Raw genomic sequence first — 18,232 nt, forward strand, 5'->3', positions numbered from 1 at the left:
CTACACTGACTGGTGGCAGCTCTCCAAAGTTTCAGGCAGAAGTCTTTCCCAGCTCTACCTGGACATGCCAGGGATTGAACCTGGGACCTTCTGCATGCAAAGTAGATGCTCCACCACTGAGCTCCATCCCCATCCCGTCAGGATTAAACACCAATGAAATCAATGACACAGATTAGTCATTACTAATTTAACTCTCATTAATTACAATAGGACTTTGCCATGTTTGACTAGTCTAGAGGTTGCCCAATGCATTTAACTGTTTCCTGTCTGCATCTAGTTTTAGGTACTGGGGAGGTGCACAGCTTCTTTGAAAAACAAGCTATAAATCACAGACTGCCTCCAACTTAAGTTACCAAGTGAATCCACAGCTGGGCCGGTTGATGGGATATAAATGTTAAAATAAACCACAAGGACCGATTCTGAACACCCTCTAAAGAATGCTGTCTATGTATCACATTCAAACAAGGGTGCACAGAAAAATATTTCCTGTAGGTGCTCTTCAACTGTGAAACTCCCTCCCCTTGGACTCTGGACTGAGCATGAGCATCTTCCAGAAGTGGTATTTTATTGGGGCTGGACAGACATGGATGGCCCCTCCTTGGTACACTGTTAAGAGTCCACTGGGGACTTGCAGTCTCTTTGAGATATCAGTTTGATTTACAAATGTATAAGAAAGGTGTATTAGAAGCAAAAAGACATTCCTTCAGCAGGCATTGTATCTGCTGATGCTGATTCTAATCTTTAGAAAGTAGCTGTTACAAGGCTTTATCTCACATCAATTCCAGCTAGAAATCTCATCGCTCTCTTCTCTGGGTTCAAACTGCAAAATGGTCTTTTCTCCCTCTCACCCTCCACTCCCCCAATTCACTGATCTCTGATCCTACCCCCTGCAAGTAGATTGCCTATTCAAGGAGTGCATCCACAGCCATTTAGCTGAATGGATGTGAACAGAGGCGTATCTAGGGGAAATAGTGCCTAAGGCAAGCACTGAAATTGTGCCCCCTGTCTAAACATCTGACACCCATCTTTCAGATAACTTTACCATAATATCAGCTCAAAAATACAAGTCAAGCTCGTTAATCTTTTAATATTTCAAAAACTATTTAGCAGTGGACGTAGCCAGACCAAAAAATGCTGCAGAACTACAAATTTCAGTAAGCTGGGGCTCATGAAATACCCAAATACTATGTGGAGGTGTACCTGGAAAACTAAACAGAAGTGCCTGTCTAATTCCCTACTATGCATTGTAGCATCACTATTACATAAGTTTTAAAAATAAATGGAGAATTTGACTTTTCCCAGATACTCTGAAAATAATTAAAGGATATGCAGAGTAAACTGTGTCACTGCTTGGAATATATTCTAGTATTTCAGAAAGACAGTTAAAATGAGAGAGAGAGAGCAAGAAACTCCCAGTGGGCCTTAATACTAAGGATTTCACACTGATTCGAAGACAAACTCACCATTCAGCTCAGTATTCACAAGCCCTGATTCTCTGTACATAGTGTCAAACTGAATATGTGTACAGTGACTTATATTATATTAAAAAAAATTACCTGTAGCCCCTTCGGTGGGCTTCCTAAAGTCCATGGGGGGTCTGCAAAGGTTCCCCCTCCCCCGCCAGCCTCAATTCACCGCCGCAGTCCGTCCCGGGCTGATTTTTGGGCCTGTTTGAGTCTGCAAAGATCGGCGTTGTGGCCATTTTGGAGGCCGCCACGCATGCTCAAATGGCTTCTGTGAGGCCGGGCATGGCTTAGGGCCTCTCAGCAGCTATTTGAGCATGCGCGGTGGCCATTCTGTTTTTGGCAGCCCTTAAAATTTTTTTTTTTTTTTTTTAAAAAGTGGCGCCCCCTTCAAGTGATGCCCGGGGCACGTGCCCTGCCTACCCTACCCTAGATATGCCTATGGATGTGAATAGGAGAACATTAATGTTCTTCTGTCAAACACCATCAGGAAACACTTTAGGCAAAACCACAGTGATAGACCATTCACAGTAATCAGATTCACACAACCATCCTCACTCTCAGAAAGAGGCTCAGCTATCATGCAAGGTATCTTAAGACTGCGAGAAGAGACAACTGGACAACAAAAACAGACCAAATGATTGATGGTTGGCTATTTACATACAATATAGTATGTCCCCTCAACCACCCATCTTCACCAGAAAATGTTTTCTTCCCATAGACAAAAAACATTCTCTCTCTTCAAACCATCAACAACAGCAAATCTAAAAGGCAATGTGTAGCACCCACATTACCTAATCTTGGTTCCCTCCCTTTGGTTACCAGTTTCTTTTGTGCTGCTCTTAACACAGGTTAGAATTTCCTTAACTATAGCCAACCCTTCCTCTGTCCTCCAGTACTTAGCAACTGCATAAGATTAATGGAGTTTCACCAAAACAAGCATAAAAGTTCAGCAACCAAACTGGTTCTTTTTCCTTTGCTGTCCCCAAATACAGTTTGGCAGCTCACATTGTAATACCTTTATTCCTAGACATTTCAAACCCCTGATGTGTGCGAGGATAGCTTTTTATAATTCTGAATCACCACCACACACGTTTTCCTTGATAAGCTGTGCTTCTCTCATCCATTGGTTGAGTAGAATCCCATATCCATACCAATTACTTCTGCTTGGCAAACGACCTCTAAGCTTGTTCCCATGAATATAGGAAACTCTAATCAAATTAGTCAAAGTGTCAATCAGAAATGACAGGCAAGAAGCACTTTTCAATCTATCTTCTTCATGGCTGTATTCTGGAGTAAATGCCACAGGGCTTAGTTGCCTTTGAGAGACCACTTGAGAGAGATTGATGAGAGAGATTTGTGATGTGTTTGTCATACGATTTATTTACAAACAATATATTTGTAAATAAAGCATCTTGGAAGTAAGTAGGCACTCCTTCAGTAGGCAGCAAATCTAATGCTACTGCATCAAATCCCCAAAGAGTACAGCAATTCACACAAAGCTGCATTTCAGTTTGGCTAACATCAGCTATAAATCTCAACTCTCTCCTCCAAATTATTTTTCCACAGCCCGAGGAGGTCATCCTCCAGATGTGTGGGTTGTGGACTGACCATGCTCCAAGACAGGACCAATCAGAGAACTTGAAGGCGTGGCTAGCCCCTTAGCATGGGAGGTAACCCAGCCCCAGTTCTCACCTGGGCTTCGGCCTGTTATCGGCCTGTTATGCACTCTGTTGGGTCCTGTCTACCGTTGCCCTTGGTTATGCCCTGGACTTCCAAGCGCAGCCTTCAGATCAGGTCACCATCTCTCCCAGGTCCACGCTACAGGACAAGCATGAGCGGATGTATCTAGCCATTCAGCATCTTCTGATCAATGCCGTCGAACCAGTGCCATTGACCGAATTATGGCAAAGCGTTTATTCTGTTTTTTCTTGTGCCAAAGAAGGGCGGATCTTGGAAAGCAGTACTGAACCTGTGTTCACTCAACCGGTTCATCCGCAATCGGAAGTTCCGCATGGAGTCTCTCCGCTCTATCAAGGAGGTGATTCTACTGCAGGACTTCCTGATTTCCATCGATTTGTCCGAGGCTTATCTCCATGTACCTATTCTACCAGTCACCACCGATTCCTCCGGTTCTGCTATGACATGAACCACTATCTATACAGAGCCCTACCCTTTGGCCTTTATCGGCCCCGAGGGTATTTACCAAGATAATGGTGGCTCTGGTGGCCAGTCTTCGGACAAGCGGAATCCATATATATATCCATATTTGGACGATCTGCTCCTCCGAGCGTCCTCATACCCACTAGCGAAGGATTTTGTGCAACATACCCTGTCTGCCCTGGCCTCCCATGGGTCCATAGTGAATCATCAAAAGAGTCACCTGGTGCCTTCACACACTCTTCAACATCTGGGGGTGGTCTTCAACACCCGTCAACCATCAATCTCCCTGCCCCCGGACCGCCGCCAAAAACTGGCGCCCCTCATCCGTCCTCTTCTTCAGGCAACATCCGCGGACCTGATGTTGCTGGCCCAGCTGCTCGGGCTGATGATCTCATGCCTCAAGTGCATCCCGTGGGCTCACTGGCACTCCTGGCCTCTGAAGTGGCACCTCCTCCCGTTCCAGGAGGACATCATGGCCTGTGTCCACAAAGAGATCTGCCTGCTGCCCAAGGTCTGCCTGTCTCTCAGGTGGTGGTTATCACCCGCCTTGCTGAAAGGTCTCCCCCTCACGACCCCCATGTGGATTCTGATAACCACAGACACAAGCCTGTCGGGCTGGGGGGCTTTATTGCAACGGCGAATACACACAAGGCATTTGGTCACCTCAGGTGCAGTTCAACAATATCAACTGGCTGAAGCTTTGAGTCATCCGTTTAGACCTTCTCCAGTTTCTTCCTATGATCTACCTGGCCGATGTCCTAGTCCTTATGGACAATCTGACCGCCAAGTCTCACATCAACTGCCAGGGAGGCACTCGCTCCCGAGCACTCATGGCAGAGGCCAACAAGATATTCCTTTGGGCAGAACAGCATCTTTCATCACTAGGAACATCTAGAGGGCATGGCTGATATACAAGCGGATTGGCTCAGCCGACGCACGATAGACCAAGTGAAATGGTCACTCCATCACGAGGACTTTCTCCAGGTAGTGAGGCGATTTGGTCAGCCAGTGGTAGACCTATTTTGCTTCCCTGCTCAGTCATCAGGTTCTGAGGTTTCTCTCTCGCTTCCTCTCACCCCATGCGGAGGTGACGGATATCCTGACCTCTCAGTGGCTGCCTGGCCTGCTATATGCCTTCACCGCGGTGATCGGCCGTCTCATTCAAAAACTCCACACTGAGAGAGCAACCCTTATCTTGATTGCACCATTCTGGCCTCGGAGGCCGTGGTTCTCCGACCTCCACCAACTCTTGGTCTCCAGGCTGTAGCACCTTCCCGCTCAATGGGACCTTCTCACTCAGGGTCTTCTACTGCACCTGGACCCACAGTGGCTCTATCTGACCGCCTGAAAATTGAGCGCTCAGTCTTAGCTCAGAAAGGATATTCCCTTGCGGTCATGGCAACTATCTTGGCATCAAGGTGACCGTCCACAAACTGCATCTATCAAAATTCGTGGACGGCCTTTTCCAGATGGGGCCGCAGAAAATGTCTCTCTCCTGTCGGCAGGAGTTCCCAAGGTCCTTTCCTTCCTCCAGTCGGGTCTTGAGATGGGACTTCAGCACACTGAAATGGCAGGCGTCAGCCCTCTCTTCTATTCTGCATCTTCACTCCGGCGCTTCCTCGCAGCTTCATCCACATCTGCGGAGATTCTTAAAAGGAGCATCCAACTTGGTGCCACCTCCAATCCATAGGTTTCCCACTTGGAACCTTAATAAAGTCCTTAATGACCTTACGAAGACTCCCTTTGAGCCTCTGTCATCTTTCGCTTAAGGTCCTCTTCTTGGTGGCTATCACCTCGGCTCACAGAGTGAACTGGGAGCCCTATCTGTGTGGAAGGAGTTCTGTGTATTCCAATCAGACGCTGTCATCCTAAAATTGGATCCTACTTTCATACCAAAGATAAATTTTGCTTTTCATCGGTCTCAGGACATCGTCCTTCCTTCCTTCTGCCCCTTTCCAAGCCATACAAGAAAAAATTGTGGCACTCACTGGACGTGAGACACGCCCTCCACATCTACTTATGTAGAACTAGGCAGCTTCGGCGCTCTGATTCGGTTTTTGTTTCCTTCCAGCAAGCTTCACTGGGAGCTAAGGTTTCTAAGGTCACGATCACTTCATGGATTAAGAGCTGCATTTCTGTGGCGTATGAGTCTCTCAATCTTCCTCCGCCTTCGGGTATTACCGCACATTCAACTAGAAGTGCGGCTACTTCAGCCGCCTTTGTGGCCAATGCACCCCTGCTTGAGATCTGTAAGGCAGCCACCTGGTAGTCTATCACTCCCTTCATTAAGCATTATAAGTTCTCTTCCTTTCATGATTCTCAGATGGCTTTGGGCCACACCGTACTTCAGCAAGTGGTCTAACTTGCATCCTCTCTGTACCCACCCGACTTACTGTTAGCTTGGGTATGTCCTCCACATTTGGAGGATGACCTTCTCGGGCTGTGGAAAAAGAAACATTGGACTTACTGTGAAGGGTTCTTTTTCACAGCCAAGGTGGTCATTCAGCCTGCCCTCGGATGCTGCTCTTCTGCTCTGGGGGTGCGTTACTTACATTCAGGGAGGCGCATTCTCCTGGGTGGAGTCGACTCTTAGGGCGCTTTGCTTTGTAGGCTGTTTTTATACTATACTGTTTCTTCCTGCTTGTCTTGTACTACTACTACTACTACTACTACTACGACTAATCTTTTCCTTTTCTATGAGAGCATGTCAGTCCCAGAACTGGGGCTGGGTCGCCTCTCATGCTAAGGGGCTAGCCATGCCTTCAAGTTTTCTAATTGGTCCTGTCTTAGAGCATGGCCAGTCCACAACCTGCACATTTTGAGGATAACCTCCTCGGCTGTGCAAAAGAACTCTTGATGGTAAGTCCAATGTTTCTCTCTCTCTCTCTCTCTCTCACACACACACAGGTTTCCGACCTCACTCCCTGCAGATAGACTGCTCATTCAAGAGGACATATATAGCCATTAAAGGAACATTAAGGGTATTTTGTCCAATCTCCAACTTCTATCAGGCAACATTTTAAGCAAACCACAGATACAGATCCCTTCACAGTAATCAGAAGGCTAAACTCACAATGGTATTTTGAGCCAAGATTTCAAAAACTTCTTTTCTCCTGCTTAATGGGAAGGTTTAGTTAATATCATGTGTAGTATAAGATTCAGGCCAAACAACAATATCAATGGGTACCCCTTCAGGTTAACAATTCAGGTTAACAAGCCTTGATTATATTCTAGAAGGCTTTCTCTACTTGTTTCTGGCTTATAATTCAAATGCATTAAACAAAATGCATCTTAGCTATTGCTGATGTAACCTTCTGCATATGCTTTGGAGGCACTATCTGACATCCAGAGTAGTGTTGCAGTAGTGCAATGAAAGAAGGTGCATGGACTGAAGTTTGTGCAGCTGCAGGAAACTGAGTGCTCATGAGGCTGCACAACTGCTAGTGAAAACCTTCTTCAGTTGTACAAGGTGTCAACATGTTCCACTAGTGCAATAAATAGTCTGGAGCAGATCTTCCCACAATATCAATGAGTTACATTGTTGCGCTAGTGCAACAACATTAAATTAGTGAGTATTACTCCGTACGTAGGCCACTTATTCCACAGCCAAACAGCAGTTTAACTCCTAAGGAATATTTTATCATGGAGAACACTTACTTTAAAAGTTTCTCAAAGGCATCCAAAAAATCTTCACTGGTCATCAAGATACAAAATATATTCTTTCTGATGTCTGTGTTCATTCTCTGCTTACGAGCAAGCTCCATTATCTTTGAACTCATCTGAAAAGAGGTGGAGAAAAAGAAAGGGGTGGACATTTACAAGATATTAAAAATATGCCTATCTTGGATAAGAGTTTAGTGTTCCATTGCTCATGTTTTCAAAGGCCTGATTTTCAAGTAACGAAATTTGCTAACGAGGTATGGTCAGGAAGATCAAACTAATAGTCATGCTATCTGGGAATTTTCAAAATGGGCGGCAGCGTTCCTCCCTGCTGCCCCTGCCCCCATTGTTGCCCGGAAATAAAGGAAGTTTGGGCTGCGCATGCGCATTGGCCGCACACAGCGCACGTTGCAGGGAGGAACGCTGCCGCCCTGAAAACTTTTTTTTTAGATGGAGCACTGGCGGGGGGAAAGCGGCGGGAGGGGTAAGTGCAAACCCCCCCGCCCTTGAAGGGAGACCCCTGCCAGAGTCGAACTTCGAACCAGCACCAGCATGAACCAGTTCGGAGGCCTCTTACATGGCCTTCGGACCAGTTCGTGCACATCCCTAGAACATACGTCCTTGTAATGGTTGCAGGACCTCAGTGATATATTTTCAGGGGGGTTCAGGGGTATCAGTGAAAGTCATCTCTTTGTTTTCATGTGAGAACTAGGTCATAAGGTGCTCATAGATACCTATTTTTATTTGGAAGGGAGACAAAGATGGATTTGGGTGGAAGAGGATGGAACTGTTTGCTCCTTCAATCCAATAGGAAGATGGGCAGGAGGAAGAGTTGCATCTCCCCATTTTGTATTGGATGACTGGGAATGTGTACGTCAATTGTAGGAGGTGTACAGAAAACCAGAAAATCCAGTTCGGCTCAAATCGAACTGGACTTAAACCGAACTGGGTCCAGTTGGTTCTGAGCACACTTGAGGTGGGCCTGGTTCAGTTTGAACCAAGCTCAGCTTGAAAATTACTGGTAGAGGGGAGAGCAGGGGAACTTCGCTAAAACGAGTTGGGGTGGGAGAAGAGTGAATTTTTACCTCAGTGGCGGGGGGGGGGGAGGGGAGAGCAGCTTCGGTAGAGCCAGTGCAGGCCTCTGCACATTTGCAGAGGCTGAACCAGCCCTGCCTGCTCCATTGGGGGAGACACCTCCACCCACCCCTTTGGCAGCAATTTTAAAGGTAAAAATTCACTCCCCTTCCATCCCAACTCACTTCAGTGAAGCCCCCTTGCCCCCCACTTTACACCTTAACAGATTCCCCTTTACCAGTAATTTCTGAGTGGGGTCGAACTGAACCAGGCCCGGTTTGGCTCAAATTCGATGACAAACTGTACCTGGTTTGACCCAAACCCTTTGAGTCGAGCTGGCTCACACACCCCTTGTCAATTATATTCTTGAATATATAGTATGTTTAGAATAAGTAAGTTACAAAACCACCTTCATTCTTGTTGGTAAGAAAAGATCCCAACAATAGCACTGAACCACACTGCTAGAAAAGGCACCCTGTTTGAGCTAATAATGTGAATCATATTTACCTTCCCTATAGGTAGTATTTGTTTAATTTTGTTGCTGGTGCTGTCAATCATTGGAGCTCCACTCCAAGAGGATCCAACAATCCACCAACGACCGACCTGATCAGCACTGAGGAGACATTCCAATGACACCCGGAGCTGAGACTCTTTTCCAGTACCACTGCCATGAATCTTATAAGAGAAAAAGTGTTTTCAGGGTTTAAAAAATTACACTCCAAAACTGGTCAATGTAATTAGACCTCCCCTGTGTCTTCGCTACCAAAGGTGGCTGGAGAAGTCTTACTATATGGCTTACTTAAACTCAGTTGCTCCCGAGGACCTCTTTTTGAGAAATGAGGGTAAACTCAATAGTCACTTCTCTATTTGGCATATCAAATCTCATTACATTAAGAGTCAGTCATTCAACATTAACAATTCCTAAGGCCTATGATGATATAAGCAATAGTTTCTCATTCTGCTAACTGGGCAACCCCTGCTAACTGGGCAAAGAGGCACTTTTTACCATGGTGATTCTATTTAGCAGGGAGAGAGTAACTGGCCCTATCCACCCCCAGCACAGTACTTCCAGTGACTGTTGCTGGTGTCTATCTTTTTAGAATGTGAGCCCTTTGGGGACAGGGTTCCTTCTTATTTGTTTGTTATTTCTCTGTGTAAACCGCCCTGAGCCATTTTTGGAAGGGCGGTATAGAAATTGAATAAATAATAATAATAATAATAATAATAATAAATTATTGCCAATTACAAAAAGCAGCTTTACTGGGAACAGCCTATATTCTGCGACGATATCTATAACAACTGACAATAAAATTCAGCCATCCCAGGTCCTTGGGAAGGACTCGATGTCTGGATAAAACAAACCAATCAATAACACCTGTCTGACTGTGTAAACAAGAAATAATAATAATAATAATAATAATAATAATTATTATTATTATTCTTTGTTTCAAAAAAGGCTGCACATCTTTGGCTCTCCAGCTGGACTACAATTTCCATCATCCTCAACCACAGAGGACAATAGCCGTAGTCCAACATCTGGAGGAAGGTCAAAGTTGTGCAGCCTTGGTTTAGAAGTTGCAAGTCACAAATAGATACAGCAAATAGATACAGCAAGATTCCTGCCCCCCCACCCCTGTACTTTACCAGTGTTCTTTGCAGCTTCTGTAGTTTCTCAACTGGCTCTGGATCATAACCAGGGATTTTCCTCATGTCATTATTTTTTAGTGCCAACATAGTCTCCAACATAAAGCAAACCTTTCAAGAAAGACAAATCTGAATTATTATACCTAAAATGGCAAGGATCTCCAGCATAAAGATCATCACTGGACCACAGTCAAAATGTTATTTTATATCTTGTTCTTCTAAGGCTGATATTAAAATTTGTCAAACAAAAAATCAAGCTTTTCATGATTTAGGAAAATTTTTATTCAGACATAAAAAAGCTCCAGTTTACAGCTCTGATTTGAACATTCTCCAGTTTACAGCTCTTCTGGAGAATGTTCAAATCTGCAGGTAAAGGGCAAACATCGTGGCCCACTTTCTTCTCTTTTGTTTTGTGATGTAGTGTACAAATCTGGATGCTTATACTGCCTTAAGATGTGTCTAAACCTACAGACTTGTTTGGGTACAACACACTTCACTGTAAGTGCCAAGAGCTAGTGCAGGATAAAAGCTAAGAGCTGGGGACAAGGAAGTCCTGGGTCCAAATTTTGCCTGTGTCATGAACTTATAGGCAATCTGATCCTTACCCTCTTCCTGCACTATAAGAATAAATACTGACCTACTTTACAGGATTGTTGTGAAGATTACTGAGAGTGTCAGCTATCTAATTATAAGAGTATTACTACACATTAAGTGTGTATTACTGCACACTTCCATCCACCTAGTCTGCAGAGAGGGGGCCAGACATGGTGTCTCCAGTCCAGTAAGACAGCTTTACTAGTCAGACTTCAGGCAACGGGACCCTTGGTTATATCTTAATGCAAGCTGGAGAAAGCTCCTGCCAAGTTCTGTTTTTGTGGAAGACTGACACAGAAAGTACTTTTAAAAAAAGATTCATACCCTTGACTGGTCCTGGAATTGCTTCCCTACTGCGTTTGCTTTTTTCTGGGCCTCAGTGATAAGCTCTTTTAGTGCCAGAGCATCATCTTTCCTCAAGGAGAAACCCACATTTTTCAGCAGCAGCAGAATTAGTTCAATATCCTTTTCAGAAAAAGTGCTAACCAGCTTCTTTAAGATGTCAAAGATCAGCAATGAATGCACTATGTAGAAGTTATACAAATGGGCAATTAAGGTAAGCAGATTCTCACATTCTTTCCCTTCAACCTCACTGTTGTAGACGTCATCAAATTTCCTCACCACAGTTTCCAAAAAGTGAGCTCCAACCTGGAATAATTAAACACACCCACACAAATGATCAGTGAACAGCTGACTATTTAGCACTTCATGTTAAAATAAACAGTGATTTTTTAAACTAATGTTGTGGTTCTAAAACTTGCTGACCAAGCAATGGGCAGCAAAGGAATGCATAGACAAGCCCTCAGTCAAGTCAGAGTCTTTCACAAGCGATTATCAAATGACTTGTAGGGATGTGCACGGACCGGTCCGGAGGCCATTACAGAGGCCTCCGAATTGGTTCGAACTTGGGCTGGTCCGGTGGTCCAGCAGTGGGGCAGTGTCTCCCTTTAAGGGCAGTGGGGGGGGGGGTTGCACTTACCCCTCCTGCTGCTTTCCCCCCGCCGGCGGTTTTAGTGAAAAGTTTTTGGGGCGGCAGCGTTCCTCCCTGCCACCCGCCCCCATTACTGTCCTGAAATAACACATGCGCCCGCCGCCCGCCTGCGACACACGTCACAGGCTGCGTGCGAATGCAGCGTGTGATGTGCGCGGCGCACGCACATGTACTCGTTACTTCCGGTATTTCCGGACAATAACGGGGGCGAGGCGGCAGCGAGGAACACTGCCGCCCCAAAAACCTTTCACTAAAACAGAGCGCCGGTGGAGGAAAAGCAGTGGGAGGGGTAAGTGCAAACCCCCCCGCATGTAAAGGGAGACCCCTGCCGGCACCAGACCGCGCCTCCATGCACATCCCTAATGCCTTGTAGCTTGGAATGCTTCACTTGCAAATGTTAATGGGTTTAGAGTGGAAGAGTCATTTTTGCAAGCAATATAGCTTTTTAATATGATTCACAGGTATGTTCATAATTCACATGATTTTTTAATATGATGCACAGGTTGGTTCACTTAACTAGCACTTAATGAAAATGACCTTAGATTGTCATGGATGAGGGTAATCACAGACACAGGTCAGTGGTCCTTTAAAGTGGAGCTGTGATTGTGAAAACTGGCCAGTGATCACACATAGGACCAAACACCACACAATGCATTTTCCACAAAGATACAGGGTCCCAAAGATGGAGTAGATGCACCTATGCCCTATATCTGAGACTGCTATCAGAAGTGCGATGTGAGGCATATTGAACAAACAACTCTTTAGTCAATTCTCTAGCAACTATATGAAGTTAAATGGGACATTCCTTTATTTAAGTCTAATTTCAGACACAGTTGGCAAAGAATGCAATGCTGCTCCTAGAACAGGTGTTAAACCTCTTTATTGATTGGCAGGACAACAAATGTTGCCAGAGATTATCACTATATCAGGAAAAGAGCAGTGCTGGAGATTACAGGAGAATTAGAAGGAAATGACTTCTTTACTAATAGCATTTAGCATCTCAAAGACCTCAGGCATTAATTTGTGCTTTCTAAAACAATATTTATTGCACTATTTTGCTCGCCAGAGATTTAAAAAAATATTGCCCAAACTGCAATTAATTATTACCTAAACACAATTCTGAAAGCCCTACAAGATCAATACTGGAGAAGTTTTTAAAAGCCCATAAAGAAGAAAAAATACCTCAATTCCCACTGTACGATGAAGAATGCCAATCAAAACAACATGTTCCATTACCAGTCTGGAAGGCATTGTTGATGCTGTAACACAGGCACTTATAAGAATATTTGTTAGCGTATCATTCATATCTTTCCTACTGTTTGCCATATAGAGGTCCTCCAACTGCCCACTTATGGAGGCTAAATTTGGTTCACTCAACCTGGTGGGAAATGAGGAAAAAAAAATTAAGTGTTCGTTTTTATGTCCCAGTTCATCCTCCTCCTCATTAGTGCTCAGTCATGTGAAACAACATACATTCATTTTGAAATGGAGAAAAATGAATATTACATAGGAAGCTGCCATATTCTGAGTTAGGTGATTGGTCCATCTAGCTCAGTGTTGTCTACACAGACTGGCAGTGGCTTCTCCAGGGTTGCAGGCAGGTGTCTCTCTCAGCCCTGTCTTGGAATTGCTAGGGAGGGAACTTGGAACCTTCTGCATGCAAGCATGCAGATGCCCTTCCCAGAGCAGCCCCATCCTCTAAGGGGAATATTTTATAATGCTCATATGTTGCCTCTCCAGGGCACACCCTGCCAAGCAAAGGGGACAATTCATGCTTGCTACCACAAGACATATTATTAAAAGTATTTATACTCCACCCCTTCAGTGCACTACTGCTTGGGGTGGCTTTCAACATTAATAAAATAGATAGAATATAGGGTAAAAAAATAATATATTTTTATAAAGTGTTTGAGAAACATCTTTGGTTCTTCCCCATTTTAATTCAGAGATGACTCCTTAAAAGTTGCAACATGCATGTATATATGGAACGTTTAGAATGAACATTTTTGCAAGTACTTAACACAAAGATTTTCATTCCAAACTTAAGGATAGCTCCATCAATTTAAATAGAATACTTTTATCTCCAGAATCAGTTTTTCCTCAAGATCCAGAATACCAGATGTAAGCTATCAAAATATTTAGAACACCACATTTGTAGCTGAAACAACTATGCTTTATACCATATCTAGCACATTATGAAAACATATCCACAAGAAAACAAGCAATTCAATATGAATGGCCAATAAAAGACAGAGCTGCAAATTAAAATGCAGCAGTGCAATAGTAGTCCTACCCATGTTTTTTCAACAAGATTATTTCTGTAAAGAAAACAGTTTAGCACATTCCAATACTACCTATTAATTAGTCCTTTCAATGTTTTCTTCAGTCTTTCTAATTCTTCCCTCTTTTTGGCGTCTATTGTCTCTTCGGACCTTCGCAGCTGAGGGGGGACATACTTTGTAGGACCAGGGCAAAGACCCTAGATTTTTTAAAAAAGAGACAGATTTTTTTCCATTCATGTTTTACTAGAATAATAATAGTCCCATTACACTCCAACACTTGAAAAAATATTCATCCAGGTGTTATGGATGACTATTGCAACAAGTTATGTAAGTAGGGAATATGTGACAACTGGCCAAGATAAAATTCTGATCCCTTGTTCTACAGATCTAGAAGTTATGTAGTTTAAACAAATACAAACTAACAAGGCCTCATCAAGGATTTACATTCCTTTAAAAAAAAAAGTAACTGTGACAAATGCAAATGTGCAAACATGTATTAGAGAGGTACTCAGGTACACTTGTCAGCAGGCTGGGATTGGCCATAGCACTCCATAACTTTTTATACTGTGTAATGTATGAACACATGAAGCGGTCTTATATTGTGTCAATCCTTCAAAATAATCTGAGGAACAGCAGCAGCTTCCCAGATCTCAGGCAGAACCTTTTTCGCCAGCCACGTTACCCTCTTTTCTTTAACTGGTCTAGGATTGAGCCTGGTGTTTCCCCCGTATAAGCTACATACCCTGCTGATTAAGTCCCTTTAAGAGCCCACCACAGAAGCCTTAGAACAGACCTCCTCCTCCTCTATGGGAGGCCTGGGTTCCTTGGCCCCAGCCCCTGAGTTTCTGAAATCTTGGGGAATGGTTTCTTCTCCAGCAGCTGCTTCTTCTCCCTCCACACTGGATTCTTCTGAGCTTCCTGGATCTTCTTCCATAACCAGGTCTTCCTCCTCCTCCTCATTTTCCTCACTCACTCTCTCCTCTCCTCCATGGATCAGGGTCAGTCCCTCCTCCTCGGAGGTCTCCTCCACTTTCCCCTCCTCCTCCTCCTCACTGCTCTCGTACAGGCCGGAGAGGGTAGCCCCTGACTCCAGGGCTCCCAGCACGTAGCCCAGCCCGTCCCTGACGAAGCTCTGCGGCAGGGCCGCCTCCTCCCGCTGCCCTTGCTGCTGCTGCTGCTTCTTCTTTCGGCGCTTGCGGAGGCCCAGCTGCCTCTCCAGCCGCCGGATCTCCCGCTCCTCAGCCTCGTTGGCCGCTAGCAGGGCGCGTTTGCGCGCTGAGGAGGTTGAAGTGGCCAGTGCGGGCGGCTCTCGCCTGGCTGCGGCGGACACGAGGTGCCTCTTTTCCTCCGGGCCCGGCGGCCTTTCTTCCTTCTTCGGCGGCTGCTGCTGCTTCTTGGCGGGGGCTGCCGGAGCCCCGCAGGGCGGCCGAGGCTTGTGCTTCTCCTCGGCCACCTCTCTGCCGTTCAGGAGGAGGCGGCGGCGGCCCCGCTTCAACTTGCGCTTCTCCCGCCTCAGCTCCCGGCGGTTCCTCCGGTTGCTCAAAGCTGCTGCCGCCACCGGCTGTTGCTGCGGTCGTGCTCCGGGTGGGGTCTGGAGGCCGCCGCCGCCGCCGCCGCCGCCGCCTTCGGATCCAGCCGCGGCCTCCACGAACTCCCGCACAGCCAACCCCAGTTTCTGCAGCTTCCCAGCCTGCTGTTGCTGCTTCTGCCGCCGTTGCCTCTCTCGTCTCCTAGTCTGGCCCCGGCCATTCCCGGGCGATAAAAAGGAGGAAGAGGCCGCTTGCTTCATGGTGCTCGCAGACCAGGCCTTTCTACTCACGCGTTGCGCTTCATGGGCGCCGCCATCTTGGAAAAAATTGGCGGGGGGAAGAAGCCTAGGAGGGGTGGTGGTGGTGGTGATGGCGGCAGCGCCACCTACTGGGGAGACAGCACAATGTTGCATGGAGGGTGGAAGGAGAAAAACTTTGGAACTCAACTGTTGCGAGCCATACCAAGGCTGGGACGGCCAAGGCGTCAAGCCCTCCTGCTCCTCCTGGGAAGTGTAGTTTTTTGTTGACGGGCTTAGGGTGACAATGTTCACACGCACACACCCCGCAACACAAAACTTCCATTCTCAGGCTTTTTGTGGGCCCGGGGCCGCCATCAAGAGTTAGCCCCAGTGACTGCACAACACAAGTCCTACTGAACTCAATGAGTCTTGTTTCTGAATAAAAACAGGTCAATTGATGCGTCCTTATTCGGAAGCAAGGCCGCGGTTGCAGTTTGTAACCTCGAATCACATCATAGATGTTTTGTCCAACCGCTAGTGATGTGCACAGAACTGGCAGGGGGTGAGATGGCTCAAAGGGGGGGGCATACCTTTAAGCGGGGGAGGGTGCCCTTACCCCTTCTGCCATGTTTCCCCCACTGGCGCTTGTGCAGCATGTGCATGCGCGCCCAGGGAAGTACGCTGCCACCCCAATGGACACTTTTAAACGTGGGGGCACTAGTGGGGGAAACGTGACAGGAGGGGTAAGGGCACCCTCCCCCGCCCTTAAATGTATGCCCCCCCACCTCTGAACTGGCCGAACAGCCGGTCATTCAAATTGGTTTGGAGGACCAGGCCTTTGAAGAGGTTCGTGCATTTCCCTACCAGCCTCACCCTCCAGTTTCAGGATAGTGGAGCCCCCCCCCCTTTAATGTCCACTGAAGTCACATCCCAGCAAGCTCTGTAGCGCTTTTGTCACCAGACTATGGGCAAGACATCAGCACGTCACCTGCTATTGTCCACAATCTTCAATGGGGTGTGCCAAGTGCGATTGTGGCTTTTTGGAATGGGCCACCTGCCCTCTTCAGTGAAAGGGCGTTTAATAAATAAATAAATAAGATGGATCTTTATCCCCTCACAAATCTAAAAAGAAAGGGCTCACAATCTAAAAAGAAAAATAAGATAGATGCCAGCAACAGCCACTGGTGGTGGGGTACTGTGAAGGGGGTGGTCAGGGCCAGTTGCTCTCCCCCTGCTAAATAAAGAGAACCACCATTTTAAAAAGGTGCCTCTTTCCTGCTGCTAACTGGGCAAAGAGGCACCTTTTAAAAGGGGGAGAGCAACTGGCCCTATCCACCCCCAGCACAGCATCCTTCAAGTGGCTATTGCTGGTGTCCATCTTATGTTTCTTTTTAGATTGTGAGCCCTTTGGGACAGGGATCTTTATGTTTTTATTTAATTTTATTATTTCTATATGTACACCGCTTTTGAAACTTTTGTTGAAAAGCGGTATATACATATTTGTTGTAGTTGTTGCAGTAAAGCCCTTTAAATGCCATGCCAGCACTTCTGACAGCAATTGCATTGCTGCCCTCCTAAGAGCCCCTAACAAAACTATCCCACACAAACATGATGGTGGGGGGCTTGGGGGGCACTTTTCCCCTGTTACTCAGGAAAGGGAAGAGAACATGATGATGACTTCCTAGGAGGGAATATTTATATGAGGGAGGGCAATGGTTCCTGGTGGCGGGGTGGGGGGCTGTTCTGCTATGACCAAGGATGCTCTTGTGAGGGCTCACCACAGCAAAGCAATCCATGCAGACCAAACCACACTCCTGCTCCCCTGGCCGCTTGCTTCTGGTGGGCTAGCACTCTCATGAGAGGGCCAGGCTACTGGGGAGGAGCTTAGGGCAAAACACCTTTGGTCTTCCATTGGACTGCATGCTCGTGAGTTGAGCTGACCCAACAAAGGGGGCCCCATTGTTGTTCGTTTGTTTATTCATTCATTCAATTGATATACCGAAGTGGCTTAGGGCGGTTTACATTAAAATAAAAAACACACAATAAAACAATTAAAATCAAGAAACATTTAGACTAGATTAAATATCATTAAAATTAAGAGAGTTTAATTTAATTAAGATATTAAAATCCAGGCTGAAGATATGGGTCTTTATGGCTCTCCTGAAGGCCTCCAAGGAAGACAGTCCTCTTTTATATCCTCTTATATCCACAGGGAGCACGTTCCATAACTTAGGGGCGGCAGCTGAGAAGGCCGGGTCCCAAGTTGCCACCAGATGAACTGGTGGCACCTGAAAACAGATCCCTCCTGATGATCTTAATGAGCGGTGGGGATCTTGTAGAGAAAGGTGCTCTCTCAGGTAACCTGGACTTAAGCCATTCAGGGCTTTAAAGGTAATAACCCGCACTTTGCCTAGAAATGTATCGGCAGCCAGTGCAACTGTTTAAGAACAAGCAAAATGTGGTCTCCCCAGGAGACCCCAGAGGCCAATCTGACTGCTGAATTTTGGACTAACATTTCAAAACTATGCATGTTTCTGATGTTTCTGAACTATGCACAAAGGCAGCCCTACATAGAGCACATTGCAGTAGTCCA

General features: G+C 45.9%; 1 protein-coding gene across 1 annotated transcript in view; it reads right to left on the minus strand.

Annotated features, from left to right (window-relative positions):
* The window catches only part of NOM1 (nucleolar protein with MIF4G domain 1), a 28,079-nt gene extending 12,341 nt beyond the window's left edge, over positions 1-15,738 (minus strand). Inside the window, exons 1-7 of the mRNA XM_053264745.1 lie at positions 14,665-15,738; positions 13,944-14,068; positions 12,772-12,967; positions 10,923-11,246; positions 10,005-10,115; positions 8,868-9,035; positions 7,284-7,405 (exon numbers count right to left, since the gene is read on the minus strand). Of these exons, the coding sequence (XP_053120720.1) occupies positions 7,284-7,405; positions 8,868-9,035; positions 10,005-10,115; positions 10,923-11,246; positions 12,772-12,967; positions 13,944-14,068; positions 14,665-15,660 (2,042 nt within the window). The 5' untranslated portion in view covers positions 15,661-15,738. The remainder of the gene's footprint in view (positions 1-7,283; positions 7,406-8,867; positions 9,036-10,004; positions 10,116-10,922; positions 11,247-12,771; positions 12,968-13,943; positions 14,069-14,664) is intronic.
* Positions 15,739-18,232: the final 2,494 nt, after the last annotated feature.

The sequence above is a fragment of the Hemicordylus capensis genome, chromosome 6, assembly GCF_027244095.1.
Source record: "Hemicordylus capensis ecotype Gifberg chromosome 6, rHemCap1.1.pri, whole genome shotgun sequence".
In the NCBI taxonomy this organism is placed as follows: domain Eukaryota; kingdom Metazoa; phylum Chordata; class Lepidosauria; order Squamata; family Cordylidae; genus Hemicordylus; species Hemicordylus capensis.